Here is a 22,370-nt window from a genome sequence, read left to right as displayed (position 1 = left end):
TTTCATAAAAGAGAGCGAAACACAGCTTTTTCAATGGAGCTCAAAGGGGACACTGAAGCAGTAACTCAGCATGCTGAGGCTTCAAGCAAGCCTGGGGCAGGAGGTGCCCTCAGTGTGGCTCTCGACCTGTTACTCACATAAGCCCGTTTCCTACTCCTGCCCATCTCGTGGTTCTCAAGTCAGGACTCGGGTCAGTACTAACAAGAGCTGGGTTCGGATATGATCCAACAGGGCAGAGAAAACAACACAGACTCATAAAGCTTTTCTTCCTAGCGTAACTAAGCAGAATTTAAATGCTCTTACCTTTGGAGAAGGATCTTTTAATGTAAGAGTCATCAAGGACACAGACTGTGGGCTTCCGAGTTCAGGGGTATCAGGAACAAAGGCTGACCAGTAGCCATAAAGAACTTTTTTTTCTATTGATTTTATAGTAGAAAGAAAACAAGCTAATGCTCCCTGGCGAACTTTGGCTTGGTAAGACCTTTAATAACCAAGAGAAGGAAGAAAAAGTCTTTTAATACGAAATGCTATTTATTACAGCCAACTCAAATGATACACTGAAAAAGTCAACATTCTAAATAAGTCCTAAAGATGCCAACATGATATCAAAAAAGTTATTTTTCAAAATACGATCAAAACATGTTAAAGCAATTTGTTTATATAACAAGTTAATAAAATTGACAATTAAAAAAACCCAACTAGATAAAGAATAAGAGGGCAACACGCTGATGTTAGGAAACTAGTGTTAGACATGAGACACTGAGAGAATCCATTCATCCAACTGACAGGTCCTGAGTGTCCTCATGCACGTGCCAGGCGTGTGCCAAGGCTGGAAGATGTAAACTAAGCCCCTGCTGTTGACGAACTTATTAATGGCAGAGACAGCCAGTTAAAGAGATAACTGCAGCAAGTTATGATCACCCTAAGGCAGAGACAGGTGAAAGGGCCACACAGGACAGGTACCTAAGCCAGAATGGGGGGTCAGAAAAGGCTCCTCAGAGGATGTGATTGCTGAGCTCATACTGAAGATGAGTAGTGGTTAACAAGGAGACAAAAGTGAAAGAAGGAATATTCCAGGCACAGGAACCACATGTACAAAGACAGATTTAGAGAACAAGGCAAAATGCAGAGTAATGCAAAGTCCCACATAAATCAGAACCTTCAAGTTAAATCACATGCAGTAGAAAGGTTTTTAAGCAAAGTTATAAACTTACATGCAACTTAGAATACAAGGCATAAAAACACAACAAAATACTACTACCTCATTTTACTCTGCATGCCTCCTTCAGCATCAGAATAGTCTGACTCACTACTGCTGACCCTTTTCCAGCTGGAAGAACTGAGGGGTGAGGAGGCTCGCTCTTTTCCTGCAGCACCACTTCCATTGAACGGCAAACTCTGGACACCCGCGGATGGGGGGCACTGAGGGCTCCCTTCATGCAGGTTCGCTCTGCCTGAGCCAGTGACCGAGGCTGCTTCTCTTTCACCGCTGGGTTCTTCCTCCTCCTCATCTTCTCCTTGCTGGGTTTTCTTTGGTTTTACTTTTGATTTTTTCTTTCTATTCTGATGTTAGGAGCAAATGGAAACATATGTACGATAACTATTTCAAAATATTTTTTAACTGAATCATTGGTACTTTCTCATTTGATAATTACTAAATATGTCCCTGACATGTAGTCTGAAGAAAAGAGGAGAAGAGAAAAAAGTGGCACTTACTTAATCCTCTGTGTGTCAGGAACTGTGTTAAGTGCTCACACATACACTACAGGACTACTAAGAAGCAAGGTATGAAACACGCGGGACAGAACAAAACTTATGGCCTGGGTTTAAATTCTACCACTGTGACCCTGGGCAAATCACTTAGGCTCTCTGAGCCTGAACTTCCTCAGCTCTAAGCACAAGGGGAATCCCACCCACCTTGCACAGTTGTGGAAGCACTCAGCCTTCTCAACTGGGGTTCCGCAAGGGAATTAAGGTCTACAGAAAATGGCTTGAGAGACTATTTTCTCAGTTCTCCCAAATAAGATACATAGTTAGTACCACTCTAGATGCCCAGGAGAAACTTGAACCCATTACATACAATGCATGTTTTAGGGCAATGGGGCTTTTTAGATGTAGACAGTAAGTAAACGCCAGTTTCTTTCTTTTCACCTACTTTCTTCTTTCTGGCATCCAAGTATCTTTGGAACCTGTGCCCTCCTCTGCACTCTCAGTCTCTGGGCTTGGGGAAGGAAGGTCCTCATCACTTCTACTTTAGATTATTAACGTGGCTCCCGACTCAGACCCTTTTACTTGCTACCACAGTGATTTTTCTAAAATGCAAATCTGATCACACTATTCCCCTACATAAGATTCTTCAGTGAATCTCCACCACCTATACAACAAAAACCCAAACTCCTGAGCATACTATATAGGACCCTTATGATTTGGCTTCTGCTACATATTTGTCCCACCCTTCCCCTCAGTGCACCTGACACTCTAGCCCTGCTGGTTAACAATGGGCTACAGGCACTCTCATTCTCTGTCTTTATGCACCTTCTGTTCCCTTGGAATAAAACACAGTCCTTCCCTCTCTGTACTGCTACTCATTCTTGAGTCTCAGGTTAGCCAGCACTTTTTTTTTTTTTTTTCCTGGTGAGGAAGATTGGCCCTTAGCTAACATCCGTTGCCAATCTTCCTCTTTTTGGTTGAGGAAGTTTGTTGCTGAGCTACAATCTTCCTCCATTTCATGTGGGATACCGCCACAGCGTGGCTCGATGAGCAGCACTAGGTCCAAGCCTGGGATCTGAAGCTGTGAACCCCAGGCTGCTGAAGTGGAGCACATGAACTCAACCACTATGCCACCAGCCCAGCCCTGCCACCATACCTTTTAAAAAGTCTCCTTACTCCTCTATTTGGACTGGGTCCCCTGACTGTGTTCCCAGAGTACCCTGTGAATATTCTGATGAAAGAAATCACAATATTGCATTGTAGCTGTTTGTTTATCCAGCTTTGCCTTCTCCTCCAAACTCCTAAAAACACTTAGGAGTCTATATCCTTAATGCTCAGCACAATGTCTGGGATACAGCAGATGTTTGGTAAGTATTGAATAAGTGAACAAGTGAAAGAATTCCTAATTATAAGCATTTTTACCAGGTATTGTATTTCTAGATGTAATACCTTTGGCCCTATATCTGTATATTCTAGGTTCTCCAATAGAAACATGAGGGAGACGGCAGCTATCAGGAAAGGCTGGGAAACCTGGGAATGTAAGGCGTGTGGAGACAGTGAGCTGACTGGTAGGTGGGTTCCTAACGATCTAGAGAGGGGTTGGTGAATTGCAGTCTGAAGGCCAAATTCAGCCCAGTGCCCAGCCTGTATCTGTAAATAAAGTTTTACTGGAACACAGCCACACCCATTCGTTAACATAGGGTCTATGGCTGACTTTGCACTAGGAGGACAGAGTTGGCAGTTGTAAGAGACCTAAAATATTTACCAGGTGGTCTTTTAAAGAAAAAATTTGCTGACCTGTAGTCTTGAGCATTTGAGAGATGAGGATGCTTGGCTTTGGGTGTAAAGTGAATGCCCATTTTTATAGCTGTTACACTGCCTACAAGTAACTAAAAGATGCTCTAACTTGTATTTTAGCAGTGTGATGAATTTAAATTTACTATGCTAAAACCTCTAAATTAAATCAAATCCAAGGTAAGTCTTTGGTGCAGTAGTGATGTAAATCATTGAAAACACACATAGCAAACAATTAAAAACAGTCCACAACTTAAATCTAGAGACATAAATGTACCACAGTTGGTCGAGAAGCACTGGATTCCGATTGCTGTGGTTTGTCGGGTGGTCGCCCATCATACTGAGGAAGTGGAGTGGGGTATAACACCGTAGGCATCTCTATGCTCAGTCCAGGGAGTCCATGAAACATGGATTTCTATTCATGGTGATTAAGGAGACACACACCCACAAAACATAAATCAAAATACAATGATTCATCATGTTCTGGATCACACAAACAGATTAAGTTTAGAAGTTTATTAAAGGAACTAAAAATGGAAATAGATAGCTTGACAATAGATAGCTTGAAGATTTAGGGCTTAAAGAAGAGTGTAATCTCATCCAGCCTCCAGCTGGATCTGGTTTGGCCAGATCAGGTTAGGTTTGATTTTAGTTTATTTACTTATTACTTTTATTTATTAATTTTTAAAATTTATCGTCATTTTTATCCAATTACTTTATCTACCTATAAAGTTTTTACAAATCTATTATTTTTATTTAGCTTATCTATATCCACATCTAGCTATCGTCTATCTATTTGGGAGTAGGAGACACGGCAGAGGGAAAGAATTAAAATCTTAGTCTTGATAAAGCTAGGTTATCCATGGCTTTGACCGGGGCAGGCACAAAGCTTCTTACCATTTCCTGGCTGAAATGAAAACCTCCGGGTTCCCTGAGAGGCTGCCCTAACCTTCCCACTGACTGGCAGGCTCAGAAACCTAAGGATAGCAGCCCACTGACACACGTCTTGACTGGCCTACGCGGGAGAGAGCCAAGGGAAGCCCTGATTCTTCTTTCAAGTACAAACAGGTTCAAGATAATCTAAAATTAGATAATCTACCAATCATATCTCACAACTTAGTCCCTTCCTAGATAAAATTTTAAAATTTTAGAATGATACATTTCCTAAATCAAGGTTTATTATTTCTGGTTCTTAATTTTAAGTATGCTTGAATATGAACATTTTATTCTTCCCTCTTAAAATACGATACCTGAAAGCTAGCCTTGGAGTGATGACATAAAGTGGTCCTTAGGCCTGCGGTTTAAAACAGGAAAGACACTAACCATAATGAGGTCTTGGGGTTTAAATGGGCAACGCCTTACCTTTAGCACAGCTAGCAGAGCTCCAAGTTCATCAGTCTGAGTCAGTTTCATCTTCCCACCATTTAGAAGAGACTGTATACCTTTTAATGCATTTTGTAACAACTAGGGGAAAAAAGGAGACCAACTTAAAAGGTAAATGAAATTTCATTGTCCAGGGATCAACTTTCCAGCACTACTTAGGACAGAGGAGAAAAAGTCTTCAGATGATGAAAAAACCTTTAGCCAGGGGAAAAAAAAAGCAGAGATGAAGATCCAGAGAAGAAATCAGATAAACTACTACTAATTATTTTCTAAAAGAAAACAATACTCTTATTGAATAAGAGTGGTCTTATTGTATATGTTTATAAACCAGCATGTACAAATAGTGAGCAAGAAAAAAAAGAAGAGACACCTAGTGGGGAAAGTGTGACAGGAATGAAAAAGTGGCAGCAGAGATGAGAAGTGGGGAATCTCTAACATGGCAACCTCGGTGGTTCTTAAGGCAAAGGAATGTATCTGGGAGCAGGTTTCTGAAAGGTAATTCTGATCAAGACTAGTTTTGTGACTCAGTAATCTCATTTCCAGGATTCTTTCCTTAAGAAACACTTCCCAGGGCTGGTCTGATGGCGTAGTGTTAAGTTCACGCATTCTGCTTCGGTGGCCTGGGGTTCGTGGGTTCAGATCCTGGGCACAGACCCACACATCGCTCATCAAGCCATGCTGTGGCAGCGTCCCACATAAAAAATAGAGGAAGATTGGCACTGACGTTGGCTCAGGGGCAATCTTCCTCGAGCAAAAAGAGGAAGATTGGCAAAAGATGTTAGCTCAGGGCCAATGTTTCTCACCAAAAAAAAAAAAAAAAAAAGTAACATTCCCTATATGGAGAGGATGTGAACTGTAGCCTTGTTTGAAATCATGGAAACATCGAAAAAACTTCAATTTCCATCAATTATGACAATGATTACATAAGAAGCTAACCTCTGCTACATGTGAAACTCAACAATAATAGCAAGCACTCTGCCAAGGACTTTAAATGCTTTATTTTATATACTCCTCACAAGACCCCTATGAGGTAGTTATACCATTTGGCCCTTTTCAGAGAAGGAGAACCTGAATGTTCAAGAAGTTAACTTGTGCAAGGTCTTCCAGCTACAGCAGTTGGAAAGCGTGAGGCACATCAACAGGTACTGAAAATATCAACTACTGAAGATACTAAGTTTAAAAAGGAGAGAAAATTGCAAAACAGCATATTTAATACGATCCCACTTAAAAGTTATAAATATACTCATTTACATGGGGAAAAAAATCTAGGGGCAAGGAGAACAAATTGTTCCCAGTGGTCATAACTGAAAGTCCATATAAGGAACTGTCACCATCTTAGATATGTAATTTTTGAAATGTGTCACTCTGAATTTAAAACATGTTAACAAATTGTCATATTTACATCAGATTTTTAAAAAAAGAAATAAAATATTGCAGGTATTGTTGAACTCTACTCCTTCCCTTCCAACTAAAAGATAGTCGCTAGTCTGTTTTTATAGTCAGGAGGGAAAAAATATAGTTTTCTTTAAAAACCTCAAATTGCAAAACAAAAACAACAGCAAAACAAAACAAACACACACAGTTTCTTGCAATTTAAACTTGAAAGCTATGACTTCAGTCTTTTTAGGTTCTAAACATTCCACTTATGCCTCCACCTCTAGACAAACTAGTACGGCAACCAAATTAGACTCTTTACTAAGAGCCCCTGTTCTGCTGCGGCTTCTAGACACATGGGTAACGTTCACAAGAGTAGCGGTAGTCCCACCTACCATGCAAAATGTGATATCATCCATATCAGATGACTTTGGAGACTGTAAAGTGGTCAAGAAAGCCTGGAAGCAGATATTTTGATAGGGCTCCTCCAAGTACGGCTGTCCTGGTACACTAAAACACACAGAGAGAAAGCAACTTACACTCAGTCTCCTTTGAAATGGGGCTTGCAAAAAAATAAGAATTAAAAATAGCAACAATACAGACTAATGGAGTTGGAATACACCCTTGGACGAAACTGTATAATGGAAGATTATGTACTTTGGTTAATTAATTACTGCTGTGGGGCAGGCACAAGACTAGAATAGGAAGAAGGACGGATGGTTTCCCTAAGGAAAAGTTATGGAAGTTTGTGGTGGAAGAAGTATGGAGAGGGAGAAATTCTGCTTTCTGGTTCTTAGAGGGAAATAGTGCAGACAGGTCCCATCAAGCTAGAGCCACACAGCTGAACGCTGGACAATACTGCAATGGAGAGACGAGACGTCATACATCAGTTCCAGCCCGTGCTGTTCATCTTCTACTGCGTGAATCTAGAATGGGGCAGCTGAGATGGGTTCCATTTTCTTAGAAGAAATCGGCTTTGACAGATAAATCTCACCAAAGCTTAAATTCATATGAATATATCCTTCTAAAAGACTTAGCATGGTTATAATTTAAACCAATAGAAAACGAAACCTTGACATACTGCACACATATACTTTACCATATTTTAGGGATTAAGGTCCTAGTCTATTTTCCCCTTCACTTTTTTATAAGCTTTCTTTACAAGCAATATTAAAAATAAAAATAAAAAATATAAGAAGATCTTATTAGCAAAGAACACAGAAAATGCAAAGTAGGTTATTTTTATAAGCCTCTGGCTTCAGACAGAGGGAACCACCTACCAAGAGCCCATGAGAGGCCCTATCTGATTACAACTGGGGCATCTGATGGATCCACATACCTGAGACATAGGTTTGCCATACAATGCACTGCAGCTCTCCTAACTTCAGGGTCCGACTGAGACGAGTCACTCAACTTCATCAAGAGTCCACTCTTGCCTAGCAAGTCTGGGAGGTACTAAGACAAAATAATAGCCAATGGTTCTTGAAGAAAAGCTTCTAGGAAAACAACACTCTTTAGACAGATTTCATTTTTTTAACTAAAGGGTAGTTAAGTACCAAAAACTAGCTGCTAGGTAAACCTTTCAGATGGGCATGCAAAGATACACCAAAAAACATCAGTAGGGGTCATCACTCCCAGCGTAGGTAGTTGCTGAAGCTCTTTGTTCTCGGCTGCCTAGCTGAAGGGTAGTGATAATAATAATAACGGCTACTATTTACTGAGCACTCAGCACTTTACGAGTACTGTCCCACTTCATCCTCAGAGGAACTATTTTACACATGAGGAAACGAGGCTCAGAGTGGTTGAGTAAGGGTTGCTCAAGGTTACATATCCAATTAATGACAGGATAAAAATCTCAATAGCGGTCTGTTGGTTCAGAGCCTGTGCTCCCGACCTTTCAAGGAAAGACAGAACACAGTTTAAACTACCTTTTGACATTTCGAGCCATTGCAGTAAACCAGAGCTGCCAGGGCTTGAAGAACTTCCACATGTGTCCAGGAACTGCACTGTTGAATAGCAGAAATGGTATATGCCAACAGGAAATCCAAGTTCTGTTCATCAACAATGACCTATTGATAGAAGAAAAAACAAATATGATCTAACTTCTAAAAAAATATTTTTATCCTTTTCAGACATGCATACTCACCTGAACTGAGTTGTGTAAAAGCAAGAAAGTGTGTGTGTCCATCATTTTTGTGTCAAAAAGATCAGCTGTAAAGGCCCTGAAAGTTTGATCAAGACAGGGCCTTCTCTTTACTTTCCCCTTTACTCCCTCCACTAAAGGAGAATCTAGCAAAGTCCTTGTAACTTTTCCTTGAAATAGCCAGACACTGGCAGCTGTAAATACACAGATATATAAGACTCAATCCACTGAAATATCTTAATTCAACTAAATTGCCCTCCACATAGTAAATGTTTGCTCAACAAATATATTGTGAATAAATATGCCTGCTAAATAGCTACCCTGTCTCTACTATGATGTCGGGAATACAAGAGGAAGAGATGGCTAGCCCCGTCCTCAAGGAGTTTATAATCGTGTTGGGACAAAGTAGGCTAATCCAAGTATCGATTCATGGACAATTGAGATAAACGGTCATCAAATGCTGGAAAGTCGGTTAAGGGCTGTAGGTGCCACAGGTGATGAGGAACTTTTCCAACTGCCACTGTTAACAAAGAAGATATACGTGAGAATAGTAAACAATCAGAAGCCACCGTATCAGTTTGGAAAATTCTAAACTTGAAAACTGCCCTATTTCACTTAGGAAGTCACATGTAGCAGACGTTGCTTACCTACCAGCACTCATCTCCTATTTCCTTGCTGCCAGAGTACTGATTTTACTTGGGTGCCTACCCCTCCCACAGGAGACCTGAGGGTACATCCTAATTAGTCTAAGACAGTGGTTCTCTACCAGGGGCAATCTTGCCCCCCAGGGAACATCTGGCAATGTCTGTAGACATTTTTGATTGTCACAATTGGAGGGATGCTACTGGTCTCTAGTGGGTAGAGGTCAAGAATGCCCCTAAACATCCTACAATGCACAAGACAGCCCCCCACAACAAAGAATTATCCATTCCAAAATATCGATGGTGCCAAGGTTGAGAAACCCTGATGTAAGGGATGAGCTGCACGTTATAATCTTCAAGGGAGCTTAAGCCCTCCAGGGGATTCTAATGTATAGTCAAGGCTGAAACTTCTGGTTTAAGCCACTTAGGTTAAGGCCACTCCCCTGATGAGACTGGTGTAGAGGGGTTCTCATATGACCTAGCTCTCCCCAGCCAGCTATCAAGGGAGTTCTGCTGGAGAGTCTGTGGGACACGTTTCCTCATTTTGAAATAAAAGAGACACAAAATAAACAGGTCTTTTGCTTCTGCTGGATGTTATTTATTTTGCATGGGATGCGTGCACTTGAGGCAGCCATCCTATGACTGTGAGAGATGCCAGCTGAGAACCCGTATACTGAGGAGGGCAGGATGGAAAGATGCCAGTAAGCCTCTTATTATTAAGTGCCCTTGGAGTTGCCTCCCTTGGGGCTTGCAATGGGAGATAATTTTTTTAAAAAACTGTTTAGCTATTCTGGGTAGGCTTCTCTGTTTCTTGCAGCCAAAAGCATCCTAGATTACATAATGCTAATTGACAAGTTTCGTGCTACCTACATTCACATAATCATATGGTATCTTACGGTAACAGCCTTGATTTTTGAACTGTTCCTAAAAAGATACTAGATTTATTCAGCATGTTGGAAGAGGTTCTGGAGAGAGGGGAGCTATAGTATGACCTTGATATAAATAACAGGGGTCTTTTTAACCAGTGTCCTCTTGCCCCCAAGCTACTTATGTTTTATGAAGAACAAAAGTAGACTACAAAAATGGTAGCTTTGGGAAAGGGGAAAAATATTGGTAGAAAAGGAGCAGGAGTAGATTTCAATTTATTCTTAGATAGATCTCAGTCAAATACACCTTCCATGAAGAATTCCAAGACTCGGGGGCTTGAATGATAATGGTTACTAGAACCAAACAGAAAGGAATACCTCTAATGGACAAACTTCTAGAATTGTGCAGCATATTTTTTTTGTCAGTTATATTTGTTTTAATATCATTCTTAGTAAGGCACCTGCTGTTTTTATAGCTTCTCAAAAGACTGGGCTATCATACCTACCACAGATGTAGTAGTTCAAAGGTACTTACTTATTCTCAAAGTTCATGATCTGAATGCTAAAGGTACACACATGATTACCTGTAATCTGTTAAGTAAATGGTGGATCAGCTGAGACACTTTGCTGACAAGATGATTCTGATTAGGAGGCACCAGTCGGCAAGCTTGGACAAGAAGAGTACTGACATCCTACCAAAAAAAAAAGAAAAAGACAATGAAAAGGTGACATATCTACTAGTCAGGTAAAGACTCCCTAAACACAACCGAATGGGAAAATAAAAGTGAATATTCACACTCAAAATAGGGAAAGATGAAATTTGAGGCAGCAAGCAGGAAAAAAACGAAATGATAGCACAAAAATAGGATGTGCTAAATAAGAAGGAAAAGAATCAACATCAACATGGCTTAGTTTTTGTTTTTGTTTTTTGTGAGGAAGACTGGCCCTGAGCTAAGATTTGTTGCCAATCTTCCTCTTTTTGCTTGAGGAAGACTGTCACTGAGCTAACATCCCTGCCAGTCTTCCTCTATTTTCTGTGGGATGCCACCACAGTGTGGCTTCACAAGCCGTGCCAGGTTCACACCGGGCCTGTGAACCCTGGCCTGCTGAAGTGGAGCATGCAAACTTAACCACTACGCCACTGGGCTGGCCCCTCTACATGGCTTTTATCAGGCTAAAGACTCTAGAGTCTCTACAGATGTAGACACTATAATTAAATAACCAAAGAAAGGCTTCCAGAATATAAAAGCACACAGTGAAGTTAAAAATACCAAAAAGTGAGTGAACCAGACTTTCAATGCCACTGGTAAATTCAGAAATGACACTTGTATGAATTTACTGTGAAATTAGGGAATTCTTAAAAAAAAAAAAAAAAAAGAGGACCCTATTTGCAAATCACCCTATTTGCAAATGGATGTTCGTTCATCCATTGATGTTTATTGAATTAAAAGGCTCCGAGCAGGACTACGTGCCAGGCAGTATGCTACGTCTTTGAGGTTCACACGTGAACAAACATATTCCTGAATCTCAAAGAGCTTACCATCTAGTGAGGGAGATAGAAATGCAAATAATTAAAGTGATTTACATGCTGAAAGAACTATGTACAAACCATCGGGAAACGGGAATTAGAGAGGTCTTGTGGAGGTGATTTTTAAGCAGAATCTGGAATGATTTGAAGGATGAGTAAAAACCTGCCAGACAGACAAGGCACTGAAAGATACTGCAAGCAAAGGGAATAGAGTGTGCAAAAACTTGGAACACCAGGAGGTGTGAAACACCGGTAGGTGCCTGAGGAACTGCAAGTTTTAAATGACTGCACACAGGGCACAAAAGGAGGAGTGACAGGACAGGAGACTGGAAAGGCACACATTTTTGGTGCAAATATATCAAATTACACAAATATGGCAAAAGTTCCTGACTACTCCCTTAATTCCACTCTGCTCCCTAGGGACACACACTATCACTTTGTTGTAAACTCTTACATACATTGTTGTGAACTCTTTCCATGTATAAACGTATATTTATCTTTAAACTCTCCCTGCCCTATATTGGTCTCATACTGTATGAACTGTTCTGTAACTTGCTTTGACCATTTACCAATACGTCCTGAAGATCTTCCCAAATTAGATTTTTTTCCATGAAAGAAAAGATCACGCTAGCAGCAGAGCAAGGCTCAGTTCGGAGAAGGGCTGGACTGGAGGCCGGAGATTAGTTAGAGAGGAGTGGAATCGACCAGGAAAAAGTCACCTTGCCTGAGGGCCTAAGGCATTGGCAGTGGGTATAGAAAGGATGGGATGGACTGAGAAATATTTATGAGATAGATTCTGAAGAATCCAGATTGGATAGGATCTGGGAGGAAGGAAGGAGAAATCAATGTTTGTTCCTGTGTGACTTGGCAGACTGTGCATGTTTGTGTGTGTTGGGGGGGTGGGAGGGTTGGGGATGGAGTGTGTGTATGTAGCTAATGTACTCATTTTTAGGAACTGTCAAGTTTGAGGTGCCTGAGAGCACCAGAAGGCAGTGGTATGACCGGGTCAAGAGTTCAGGGAATTAAGTTAGTCATCTCCAAGGCCTGATATGTGTGAATAGTATCAAACACTTCTGAAGAGGAGGCGGGGGGGGAAGCTAGCACGCAGAAACAGAAAATGGCAAGGACATTGTGACGGACTTAGGTTCCAATTCTAGCTCCGCCTTTTGCCAGCAATATGACATTGGATCTTTACGAGCCTCAGTATTTTTATCAGTAAAATAGCCCCAATAATACCCACTTTCTAAGATTCCTGGAACTGTGTCCGGTAAAGTACAGTAGTGGCCCGCGTACCACGCACTCAGTAAATGGTAGTAGTGAATGTTATATACAAATTGTTTTGGATGCAGAGCGTGGAACAGGGTTGGGGGGGGGGGGGGCCGGAAAGGTGGGACTAGAGATGACACCTGCGGCGTTATCAGAGCAGAAGTCACCAAGTTGGGTTCTGAAAGACGCGAGTTTGCCCAGTACTACTGCAGGGTCTCCGGGATAGAGGAGGGCAGAGAATGTGCCACGGGCAGAGAGGGCAAATGAGCCTGGAACGGAGTCATGGGACGCGGGGGTGGGAAAAGCCCTCCCGGGGAGAGGCAGGCGGGAGCTACCAGCTAGCATCCTGGAAGGGTGGGCCGGGGCCAGCAGGCGCGGCCCGCGTCGGCCCCACCCGGCGCGCCGCCTACCTCGGGGGCCACGCCGCCGCCCTCGCTGTAGTTCTCGGAGATGAGCTGGTCGAAGAGCAGGTGGATCTCGGTGCGGGCGGAGCTGCTGTCATCCGGACGCAGGGCGCGGAGGCGGGCTGACAAGCAGCGGAATCCGTTGCCCTGCTCGGGGGGTGGCTCCCGCGGCGCCTCCCGCGGCGCCTCCCGCGGCTGCCCGCCGGGCAAGGAGCCGGCGACTTGCACTGCCGCCATTTTTCCTACGTAGGACAACGGGGAAACACTTCCGGGGCATCCCCAGTCTCCTCCCGCCAGTTCCGGAAATGCATTATTTGGACCAGATTCCCTCCCCGGGTGTTGTTCCAAGACTCCGGGGCTGGTGCGCTGCGAATACTTGTCAGAAATCCCCTTGCAGACTTTGTCGCCGCCCACCTCTCCTTGAGCCCTGTCGGAAAAGTGGGGACTCTGTCCTCCCAGAAAATTTGTTCCTGGGCGGGGCTGACATCACTGTTTAGTACTTCAGATTCGGGCTGGGGTTGGAGAGGAGACATTGTGGATGGCAGTGGCAGAAACTGCTAGTTCTATGACATCCTTCTACTCTTCTTACGTAGTATTAGAGCTCCTGATTTTTTCCCCAGGTACAAAACCACCCTGAATAAAGGTTACACTCCCCAGTATTACTTACAGCTGGCTTTGGCCAAGTGATTTAAATCTGGCCAATGGAATGTAGGGCAGCATTCAGGTACTTAGGCGACACTGACCGCCTGCACTCTTTGTTCCCATTTCTCCCCTTTTCCCCACGAAAATCCTCCTGTGCATCTTGAGGCTCCTCACCCCACAAGACAAGTAATTTGGGCGTTCAAACCGAACCATTGATAAGAACTTTGAGTTTTGTAAATATAAAGCAAATTCTCACTCACAGTTCTTAAGGAAAACCTTGAAGGCCCCTGGTGTACATGGTGAATCCTGAGAATAAGACACTTCTGTTCAGCAATGAAAATTGAGGGTATGCTTTAGCAGAACTAGTTCTCGGAAGACTTTGGGCTTCCTTGGGGAGAAATGTTTATTTTTTGTTTGAATTTAGATTTCACTGCACTTGTATATTATTGCTTGTTCTTGGGATGTGTGTATATGTACGTTATGTGTGTGTATGTATTTGTGATATTCAAGCACTTGCTTAGAGAAGATCAGGAGCTGAGACCTAGTCACTGATGTTTTAGTCTGAGTTCTCCTAAAGCAGAGCCTTAGACAAGGTTGATATGTGAGTGATATATTCAGAAACGAGCAGGGAAGGAAGGAGAATCAATACAAATATGTGCTATGGAGTGTCCGTTGCAAGGAGTGAGTGATTGCTCAACCCTCAGGACTTTTTGAGAAGCCTTATGGAATGCTCTCAGAATCCCCTTCCTGAATGGAATGGAAGGGGGAAGTATATATCTGTCAACCTTTGACCCCTTTTGTCAAGCATTACCCCACCAAGCACTAATACTTCAGCACTTCTGAGTTAAGCATGAGTCAGCAGTGTGCCTGGTTCCTACAGGAATCTCGCTGTATAGTCTAAGAAGCCCTGGGGCAAAGACGAGAGGTGTAGAGTACTAGAGCACAAGTCCAAGGCAAGGCTCTGACAAGTTACCTTGTGCTAAGTTAGTAGATGCCTGCGACAAACTGGTTACTTAGCAATGGTTAGAATAAGAGTGTAAGGCCAAGAATATTTGAAGCAGTGCCTAAGAGACGTTGAACACACTGGGCTAGAAGGATGTGAGGCCTGGTTATCACCACAGTGGTGGAAGTGTGAAAAAGACTATGGAAAGAACCTGGGTTTGATGGGGCTCATCTTAGGTTGCAACATCAGTGACTCACACATGGTGTTATTCAAGACTGAATGACCCAGATATTGTAAAATATACTGACACAGTCTGTTGAGTTCTGATGGAATATACCCTGGTGGATGGCAGTGTGGTTTCTCCAAGGAAATGAATGTGCCTACTCTATGGTGATCACCAACTGAAGGAAACATATGTCAAGCTCCCAGGGAGGCCTTTGAAGATTCCCCTTCATTGGCTTGTGTTTAGATGGTAACCCTCAAACTGTGCAAACTCACAATTTGGCAAAATCTCTCCCAAGAGAATCTCCTCACATATCCTCATTCTCAATATTTTTAGTCTTACTGTGACTGGGGGGTTTAAGGGATGCTAAGTAAGTTCACAGCCATTTCCTTCTCTAAATTCTGCATAATGTAGTCCGGAGCCTTCCTCTGGAATTTCACTTTTTTCATGTTTTGGAACCCTGTCAAGACTTCATTTTCATCACTTCGTTAGAGTCTGGATCAACCTAACCAAAGTAGACTTGACTTCATCTCCGCCTCCCCTTCCAATTCACATCTTGGTTTGTTTCCTTAAGAACATTTACCATAATCTGTAGTTATCTCCTTTATTTGTTTACTTGTTTATTATCTGTTTCTTCCTCCAGAATGTGAGCCTCATGAAGGCACAGATCCCGTCTGTCTGGTTTGCTGTTGTATCCCCAGTGCTAGCACAGTGCCTGGACGTGGTAGGCACCCACAATACTTTTTGACAGAATAAATGACTTCACTATTATTTACTCAGAGCCCTCTATTTTCCATCTGTTGGTTGATGTGAAACTCAAATGGGATGTTTGGGAAAATGCTTTGTAAGCTGTAAAGTTCTATAAATCTTAGCATCCAAGTGAGTGAGATATTACTATTTTCCCCTTTGTACAGCTAAGAAAAGTTTAAGTGGTTTAAAGAGAGAAAGTTTAAAGAGTTTAAATGATTTGTCAAGGGCCACACAGGCAGTAAATTGTCAAAATTAGACTACAACCCAGGCCAGTTGAATCTTAGTTCTGCAATTGTGAAGAACATAGGCAAGAAATTGTAAATCTATTTTTACCTCCCACATTTTGTAATGAGGAAAGCCAGAAGAGCGGGGCTGGCTTGCACTATCCAGATGAACTAGGAGAGGCTAGGAAGGAGGATTGGCCTTGAGTTCTGTTCTAGAGTCTTAGAAAATTAGAACTAAGGGCCATTAGTCCATCTATTTGGTAATAATAATAATCATTGCTGTTAGCAATTATTGAATGTTTTCTGTATGTCAAGCACCATGCCAAGCACTTTACATGAACTAACCTCTTTTATGCTTGAAGCTCTGTGCAGTATGTACCATTATACAGATGAGGAAACTGAAGTGCACAAAGATTAGGACGCTTACTGAAGATCACACAGTTGTGTGGTGGGCCTGGGTTTGCAATTCAGAGTTGGAGCTCCCAACCACTACGCTATCATGCATAGGCCTTAGAGGTTGACATGAAATTATAGTTAAGGCCCTGACACTTATCTGCTATGTGACACTAAGCAAATTACTCCATCTCTCCAGACCTCAGTGTCCATGTAGAAGTGTAGTGATAATAAGCGTAGTCACTAGGTTGTCATAAGGAGAATCTAGATGATATCTGTGGAGACTCTAATGCAGTTTTATATTATATTGTTGCATAGCAAGTACTCAACAAATGCCATATGTTGCCCCCCTTCTTCTCCTCCTCCTGCCCCTCATCACCCCTAACTAAATAACTCAAGTAGTATGGATACTTTTGATGATGATTTATTAAAAGAAGCAATTCTTTTTCCTTCACTCCCACATCCCTTGTAATCTCCATTCACAAGCTTCCATTTTCATCTGTCTTCCTGAGCAGGAGCTCCAAACAATCACATCTTTGAAGATAGAAACTCCAGGAAGGGATGAGCAATAGAAAGGGATGACCCTTAAGATAAGTCTTCATCTGAGAAATGAACAAGAAAGTCATGTGTGAGACTTGCTGTTTTGGGGACCTGGATCCACAGAATACAATTGAGAGGTAATGGTTCCCAGTTCTGGGAATCAATAAGGACCTGCAAAAAGCCAGCAAAGCCAAAGGTGTCCCAAGGATCATGGGTGGATTGGAGAAATAATATGTCCTGAACACAAATGGTTTTTTTTTAAAGTATATGTTGATTCCATTGTGTTTAATACAACTTGATTTATAATCAAAACTTAATCATGGTAGCTTTCAATTATCCTTTTTTTTCCTTCCATTTATTGGCTACTGGAAATAAAGAAACCACTATGTGAGGACCCTGAAATATTTTTACAGGAACTGGGTTCTCATAGGTCAATATGGTGACGTGCATCAAAGGCTTAAAATGAGCATACTCTTTGGTCATCACTTATACTTCTTAGAATTTATCCCAAGGAAATTCATAAGGGCATGTACAACAATTTAGTAATTATTACAGCCGTATTGATGATATAAAGAATAATAAATATATTGAATGTGTATTAATTGATGTTAAGTATATGAGCATACATGATGGACTTCTATGAGGTTATTAAAGATGATGGCATAGAAGCATCTGAACTGATATTAAAAGTTGTTCATTGGGCCAGCCCTGTGGCAGAGTGGTTGGGTTCGAGCACTCTACTTCCGCAGCCCAGGGTTTCGCCGGTTCGAATCCTGGGCACGGACATGGCACCACTCATCAGGCAATGCTGAGGTGGCATCCCACATGCCATAACTGGAAGGACCCACAACTAAAAAAACACACAACTATGTACTGGGGGGCTTTTGGAGAAAAAGGAATAAAAATTAAAAATCTAAAAAGAAAAAAATTTCACTAGATTTCTAAGTGAACTAATCAAGAAATCAAGAGAGCTACAAGATGATCTCACTTTTATGTAAATATTGTATGTTAATATAAGGTAGCATGTATTTTTAAAATATGCACCAGTGTCAAGCAGACATCATTTTGGAGTAGGGGATTATGGGTGATTTTTCTCCTTCTTTTGCTCATATAAATAGTCTGACTTCTCTCCAGGATATACTGGGTAAGGAAATTACTTTAAAGGTTTGGAAACCACCATCCTGTGACAGATGCTTCTTTTTCTTAGGAAGGGTGGGTGAAGAGGGAAAGGCCACAGAGAAACAGGCTTCTGTCCCACCCATTTCTGGAAAGTCCCGTCCAGGCCGGTGTACAGCCTGCCTGGCTTGCACAATGTTTGAGGAAGCAGGGAAGGGCCTGATGTTTTTACCTGTCCTTAGACTGAAGCACAGATGTGGCCACAGCCGTTGCTGACACAGCGCTCCTCTGGGTCACAGTCCCAGTCACCGCTGCAGAGCTCAACACAGGTGCCTGCGTTAGAACAGACCAGCTGAAAACCGCCAAGCTTTCGGCACAGGTGCTGGAGAGGACAGCCTTTGAGTAAGGAGCCAGTCCCACGTTTTTTCTTTTGGTTGAATACATAATGTAGTTTATAAATGATAACTCACAGAATAATACTCATTAACATCTTATATATTTCAGTTAAAAACAGCGCAGTCACACAATCCCAATAAAGCAAGGCCTACTTTAACGATGAGGGTGATTGTGGAAGTGGAAAGAAACCCCCTTAAATGTCCTCACTTCCCCCTCTGCAGGGAAAGGAGTGGGGAAGGGAGACTCACATTTACCAAATACCGTCGAGGGTGCCTGGCAGTCACCCTGCGCAGTGAGTCTCGCTAGCCCCATTTTACAGGTGTGGCGGCTGGGGCTCACAGAGGTGACTCGCCCACTAGTAAGTACAGAAGGGGGATTCAACCCAGACCAAGCTGGCCCCTAGTCCCAGCTCCCTGTGCAGTCCCACATGCTGAAACTGACCCTGACATGGAGAGCACATCTCCTAATAACAAGGAGTCACTCCTGACCTGAGTGCAGGCTCCCCATTTTCCTAGAGCCTCTAAGGAAGTCTTTGAGGATCAATGAAGTAGGTCCAAGAAGCTGGTTAGGACCCTACAGGATCTTCTGGGAAAATGTATGCAGAGCTCTGGACGAATGTGTGCTGTGCTTGGTTGGCTACTCAGTTGTTATCAGGAGGTTACTAGGTGATTCTGTCTCTGGACCTCTCTGGGTCTCTGTTTCCTCACATGTAAAATGGAGCCCTTGGATCCAGCAGGGGAAAGGAAGTTCATTCTCCAGTGTCAACTCCAATCCATAGAGATGGCTGTCGGATGCTGTGTTGAGAAGGCTGGGAGGCCTTGTCCAGGCTCCAAGAGAATGAGTGCTAGGATTGATTAGCAATGTAAGGTAAGGAGGGGGAAAGGTGGGATGTCCACATGGACTTGCAGACCTCAGAGCAGATCAGCACGATTCCCCATATTTCTATTAGCTGTTGTTAGTTTTTGGTGAGAGGGTTGAAGACTTCGTGTCCCCACTCACAGCATTTTGGTCACTCATTTTATCCGTTGATTTCTTACTCTGTGTAAAGCACAGAGGAGAGTTATTCAGGAAATACAAAGATATAAGAGAGGGTCATTACCTTCAAGAAGCTTAGGGAGTAACAATAGAGATAAGACTTACGTTTAAAGTACTAGAAATAAGACTGTGAGAAGTGTCCCAAGAGAGGTACATCCAAAGGACTAAAGGGACTCAGAGGAGAGAAGGCATTTCTTCCAATGGGATTAATTAGAAAAGGTGAGTCTTGAAGTACAGGGATTTTTTTTTAAGGCAGAAATGAGGAGGGTAGTAGAATGTTGTGAAGAGAGAAAAGAATTACTAGCTAAAGTTCACAAGGGGAAAATGCAACAGGTTGAGACCAGGGAGAGGCACAGGAGTCATGTAGGGCAACAAATTTAACGAGGCGCTTGCACAACCCTGAGAATGAACATCTGCTTCAATTTTGCACCTGAGGCACTTCATCTCGTCACTCCACACCCTGAAATACAAGGAATCCAGGGGAAATGGCAAATGGAAGGCTGATAAATACTAGGGAAGAGTTGGAAGTTGAGCAGGAAAAGTAGGCAGGAGGTAAAGTTACATTAGGCAGATCTTGAGGACCTGAGGAATGTGGATTTCATTTGGGAGGCCAAGAGAGGGATATGGTTGCAGTTTACTTATGAAGATCATTCTGGAAGGAGGGCAGAGAATGGATTAGGATTCAACGAGCAAGTCAAATCAGAAGGAAGAGAGGGCAGGGAGAGCTGCTGGGAAGAGATTGTGCTGGCCCAAGCATGGTGTAATCAGGGCTGGAAATACAATGTGGCTATGGAGTAAGAGAGGAAGGAACACCTGCAAGAGACGATTTCAAAGAGTGGATGGATTTGGTAATCAGTTTAAGGTAGGGGAAGGAGACCAAAGAAGGAGAGAAGTAAGAGTTGAATGCAGTAATCTTTAGGGAGAAGAAAAAGATCTAGTGAGGAGAATCCAGAAGAGAAGAAAGTTTGAGAATTGATGAAGTGGGAAACAATGTCGGATGCTATAAAGGATAAAGACTTTGGCTCCTGAGGAGACTCAAGAGATTTGTCAACAGGACCTGCGAGAGAAGTTTTAGGAGAATGGTGGGGGCAGGAATGACTATAATCAGTCTTCAAGGGTTTCAGGAATGAGTCATGGAGAAGTATGGGCAGAGAATTAAGTTTAGTTCTTTGAGAATGTTGGTGGTAAAAGGAAAAGAAGAGATTGAGATGATTCATGGCCAACATGATTAATAAAATATTTTCTTTAAGCCCTCCATTCTGTTTGTAGCAAGAGACAAAGAAACTGGTGGAGAGGGAGACACAGAAGAGATGGAGCCTGGCTGATGAGGGAGCAAAGTAAGTAGTGGAGACTCCAGATGGAAGGATGACCCAGGGAAAGGAGGGGACACAGTGGAGGCAGAAGAAGAGAGATTCTACAGTCAAGTTGGGTCCCTGCGGTGGCTCCTTGACTAGAATATCTTCCCTTCTCTCCTTTCTTCCCCTCCCGCCTCTGCACGCACTGGTCCCTGATGTCCAACTGTCTGGCTCCTTCATTCAAAGAAGAAGGGGTTGCCTTATCCCTGGACTTACCCAAAATATGAAAGGGTCTCACTGCAGCCTGAAGCTCCTGTACCTCCAAGCTGAGGGTGATGAGGGTCACAAGGAGGAGGAGGCCTCCCAACTTCATGTTGCTGTTGGAAGTCTTTGGTAAAGTTGCAGCAGGACTGAGAACAGGAATTTCTGCCCTTCCACCCAGTGAGCTGCAATGCAAGGCCAGGGGTGGGAGGGACTAGGGACTCTAGGAGCCTAAGCCCTGCCCAGAAACTGACATTTCTGGAGAAGGCACACCCCACACGGTGTCTACGTGGGGTAATGCCACGTTGTTACCTAAGCAAGACTCTGAGCCAAGGGAACATCCTCCTCTGACAGATGAATAAAACTGCTAAACTAGGAAAACCTTGAATCACTGAGAAAGGATGTGGGGGTGGGCACTAACTTTTATTCTGTACTTTCATTCACTCATTCATTTTTCAACACAAGTAACAAATGTATTCTCTGGGCCGGTCATGTGGTAGGCATGAGGAATATGTCCTTATAGACATTACAATCTAGGAACTGGGTGCTGGCTGACGAGGGAGAAGTCCACGCTTTCACCTCCCCCCTCCCTGCTCTGGGCCTCAGCACCTCTGGTACTGGGGGCAGGGAGAGGCAGGAGGAGAGCTAGCAGGGATCCACCCAGGTCATGCTGGTGATGAGGAAGTGACCTTGGTCTCCTTCTGGCTTGGCTGATTCTCTTTACTGCTGGGCACCTAGGCAGGTGCGGTGGTCTTTGCCTATAGGATACATGTAAGTTTCTGGGGATAGTGTGGCATTTTGTCTTGTCCACCTTCATTTCTGAGAACCCAAGCTCCTGATATACACATTAAGTGCTTCCAGGATGTCTGTCTTCACGCAGTACTGGGGTGGGAGTGGGGCGGTGCTGCAGTAACCAACCAGCTGGGGAGTAAGATTTTATTTCCCCTTTCTTGTAGGCACTTCTCATGTAGATGAGTGCTTTTCTGAATCACACACTCCCCTCAGTTCTTTGGAGGAATATGCCCATTTCCCTCCCCAATGACAGCGGGGCTAGGAGGAGGCATGTATAAAATTTGGCCATGTACATGTGTCCCATAAGATGTCTTACTTCATGTGAAATAAGGATGACTGGATTGGGTGGGAACGGCAAGACCAGTTTGCAGCCTCCTAATATGGCTTTGGGGAGATGGTTGACTTCTCTTTAGAAAGTGAGGGGGCTTGATGTTTCATCAGTGGCCTGGTTCCTAATTCTGGTGCTACTGGAAGAGACTCTCCAGTTATACTTAATTTGTTACAGTCCCTGAAATGCCACCATTTGGAGGTCCTTTGGGCAAACAACTGACCTCACTAACTGCTAATACCCCCAGGTGGGATAAGGGGTACAGTTATAGGTTATTTCCAAAGGAATTTTGCAAACTGCCTTAACTCAATCCTGCCTATCTC

The 22,370-nt window shown here is 43.0% G+C and overlaps 1 protein-coding gene and 1 long non-coding RNA gene across 4 annotated transcripts in view; both read right to left on the bottom strand.

Moving 5' to 3' along the window:
- Nucleotides 1–13,346, bottom strand: part of HEATR6 (HEAT repeat containing 6) — a 31,834-nt gene extending 18,488 nt beyond the window's left edge. Inside the window, exons 1-10 of one of the 3 annotated variants that reach the window (XM_046675607.1) lie at nucleotides 13,116–13,149; nucleotides 10,496–10,603; nucleotides 8,408–8,924; nucleotides 8,190–8,330; nucleotides 7,601–7,716; nucleotides 6,657–6,771; nucleotides 4,867–4,968; nucleotides 3,782–3,919; nucleotides 1,262–1,563; nucleotides 304–481 (exon numbers count right to left, since the gene is read on the bottom strand). In XM_046675607.1, the coding sequence (XP_046531563.1) occupies nucleotides 304–481; nucleotides 1,262–1,563; nucleotides 3,782–3,919; nucleotides 4,867–4,968; nucleotides 6,657–6,771; nucleotides 7,601–7,716; nucleotides 8,190–8,330; nucleotides 8,408–8,452 (1,137 nt within the window). In that variant the 5' untranslated portion in view covers nucleotides 8,453–8,924; nucleotides 10,496–10,603; nucleotides 13,116–13,149. Of the gene's footprint in view, nucleotides 1–303; nucleotides 482–1,261; nucleotides 1,564–3,781; nucleotides 3,920–4,866; nucleotides 4,969–6,656; nucleotides 6,772–7,600; nucleotides 7,717–8,189; nucleotides 8,925–10,495; nucleotides 10,604–13,115 lie in introns of all 3 variants that reach the window. The other 2 variants (XM_046675606.1, XM_046675608.1) reach the window with 2 other exon arrangements.
- Nucleotides 13,347–16,692: 3,346 nt separating this feature from the next.
- On the bottom strand, nucleotides 16,693–21,117 carry LOC124247038 (uncharacterized). Its single transcript, XR_006890650.1, has 3 exons — nucleotides 20,943–21,117; nucleotides 18,173–18,273; nucleotides 16,693–16,886 (listed from the first exon to the last, which is right to left on the bottom strand). It is a non-coding gene; the product is annotated as an uncharacterized LOC124247038 (long non-coding RNA).
- Nucleotides 21,118–22,370: the final 1,253 nt, after the last annotated feature.

This window comes from Equus quagga, chromosome 11 (genome assembly GCF_021613505.1).
Source record: "Equus quagga isolate Etosha38 chromosome 11, UCLA_HA_Equagga_1.0, whole genome shotgun sequence".
Lineage (NCBI taxonomy): Eukaryota > Metazoa > Chordata > Mammalia > Perissodactyla > Equidae > Equus > Equus quagga.
This window is presented reverse-complemented; position numbering and strand designations above follow the sequence as displayed.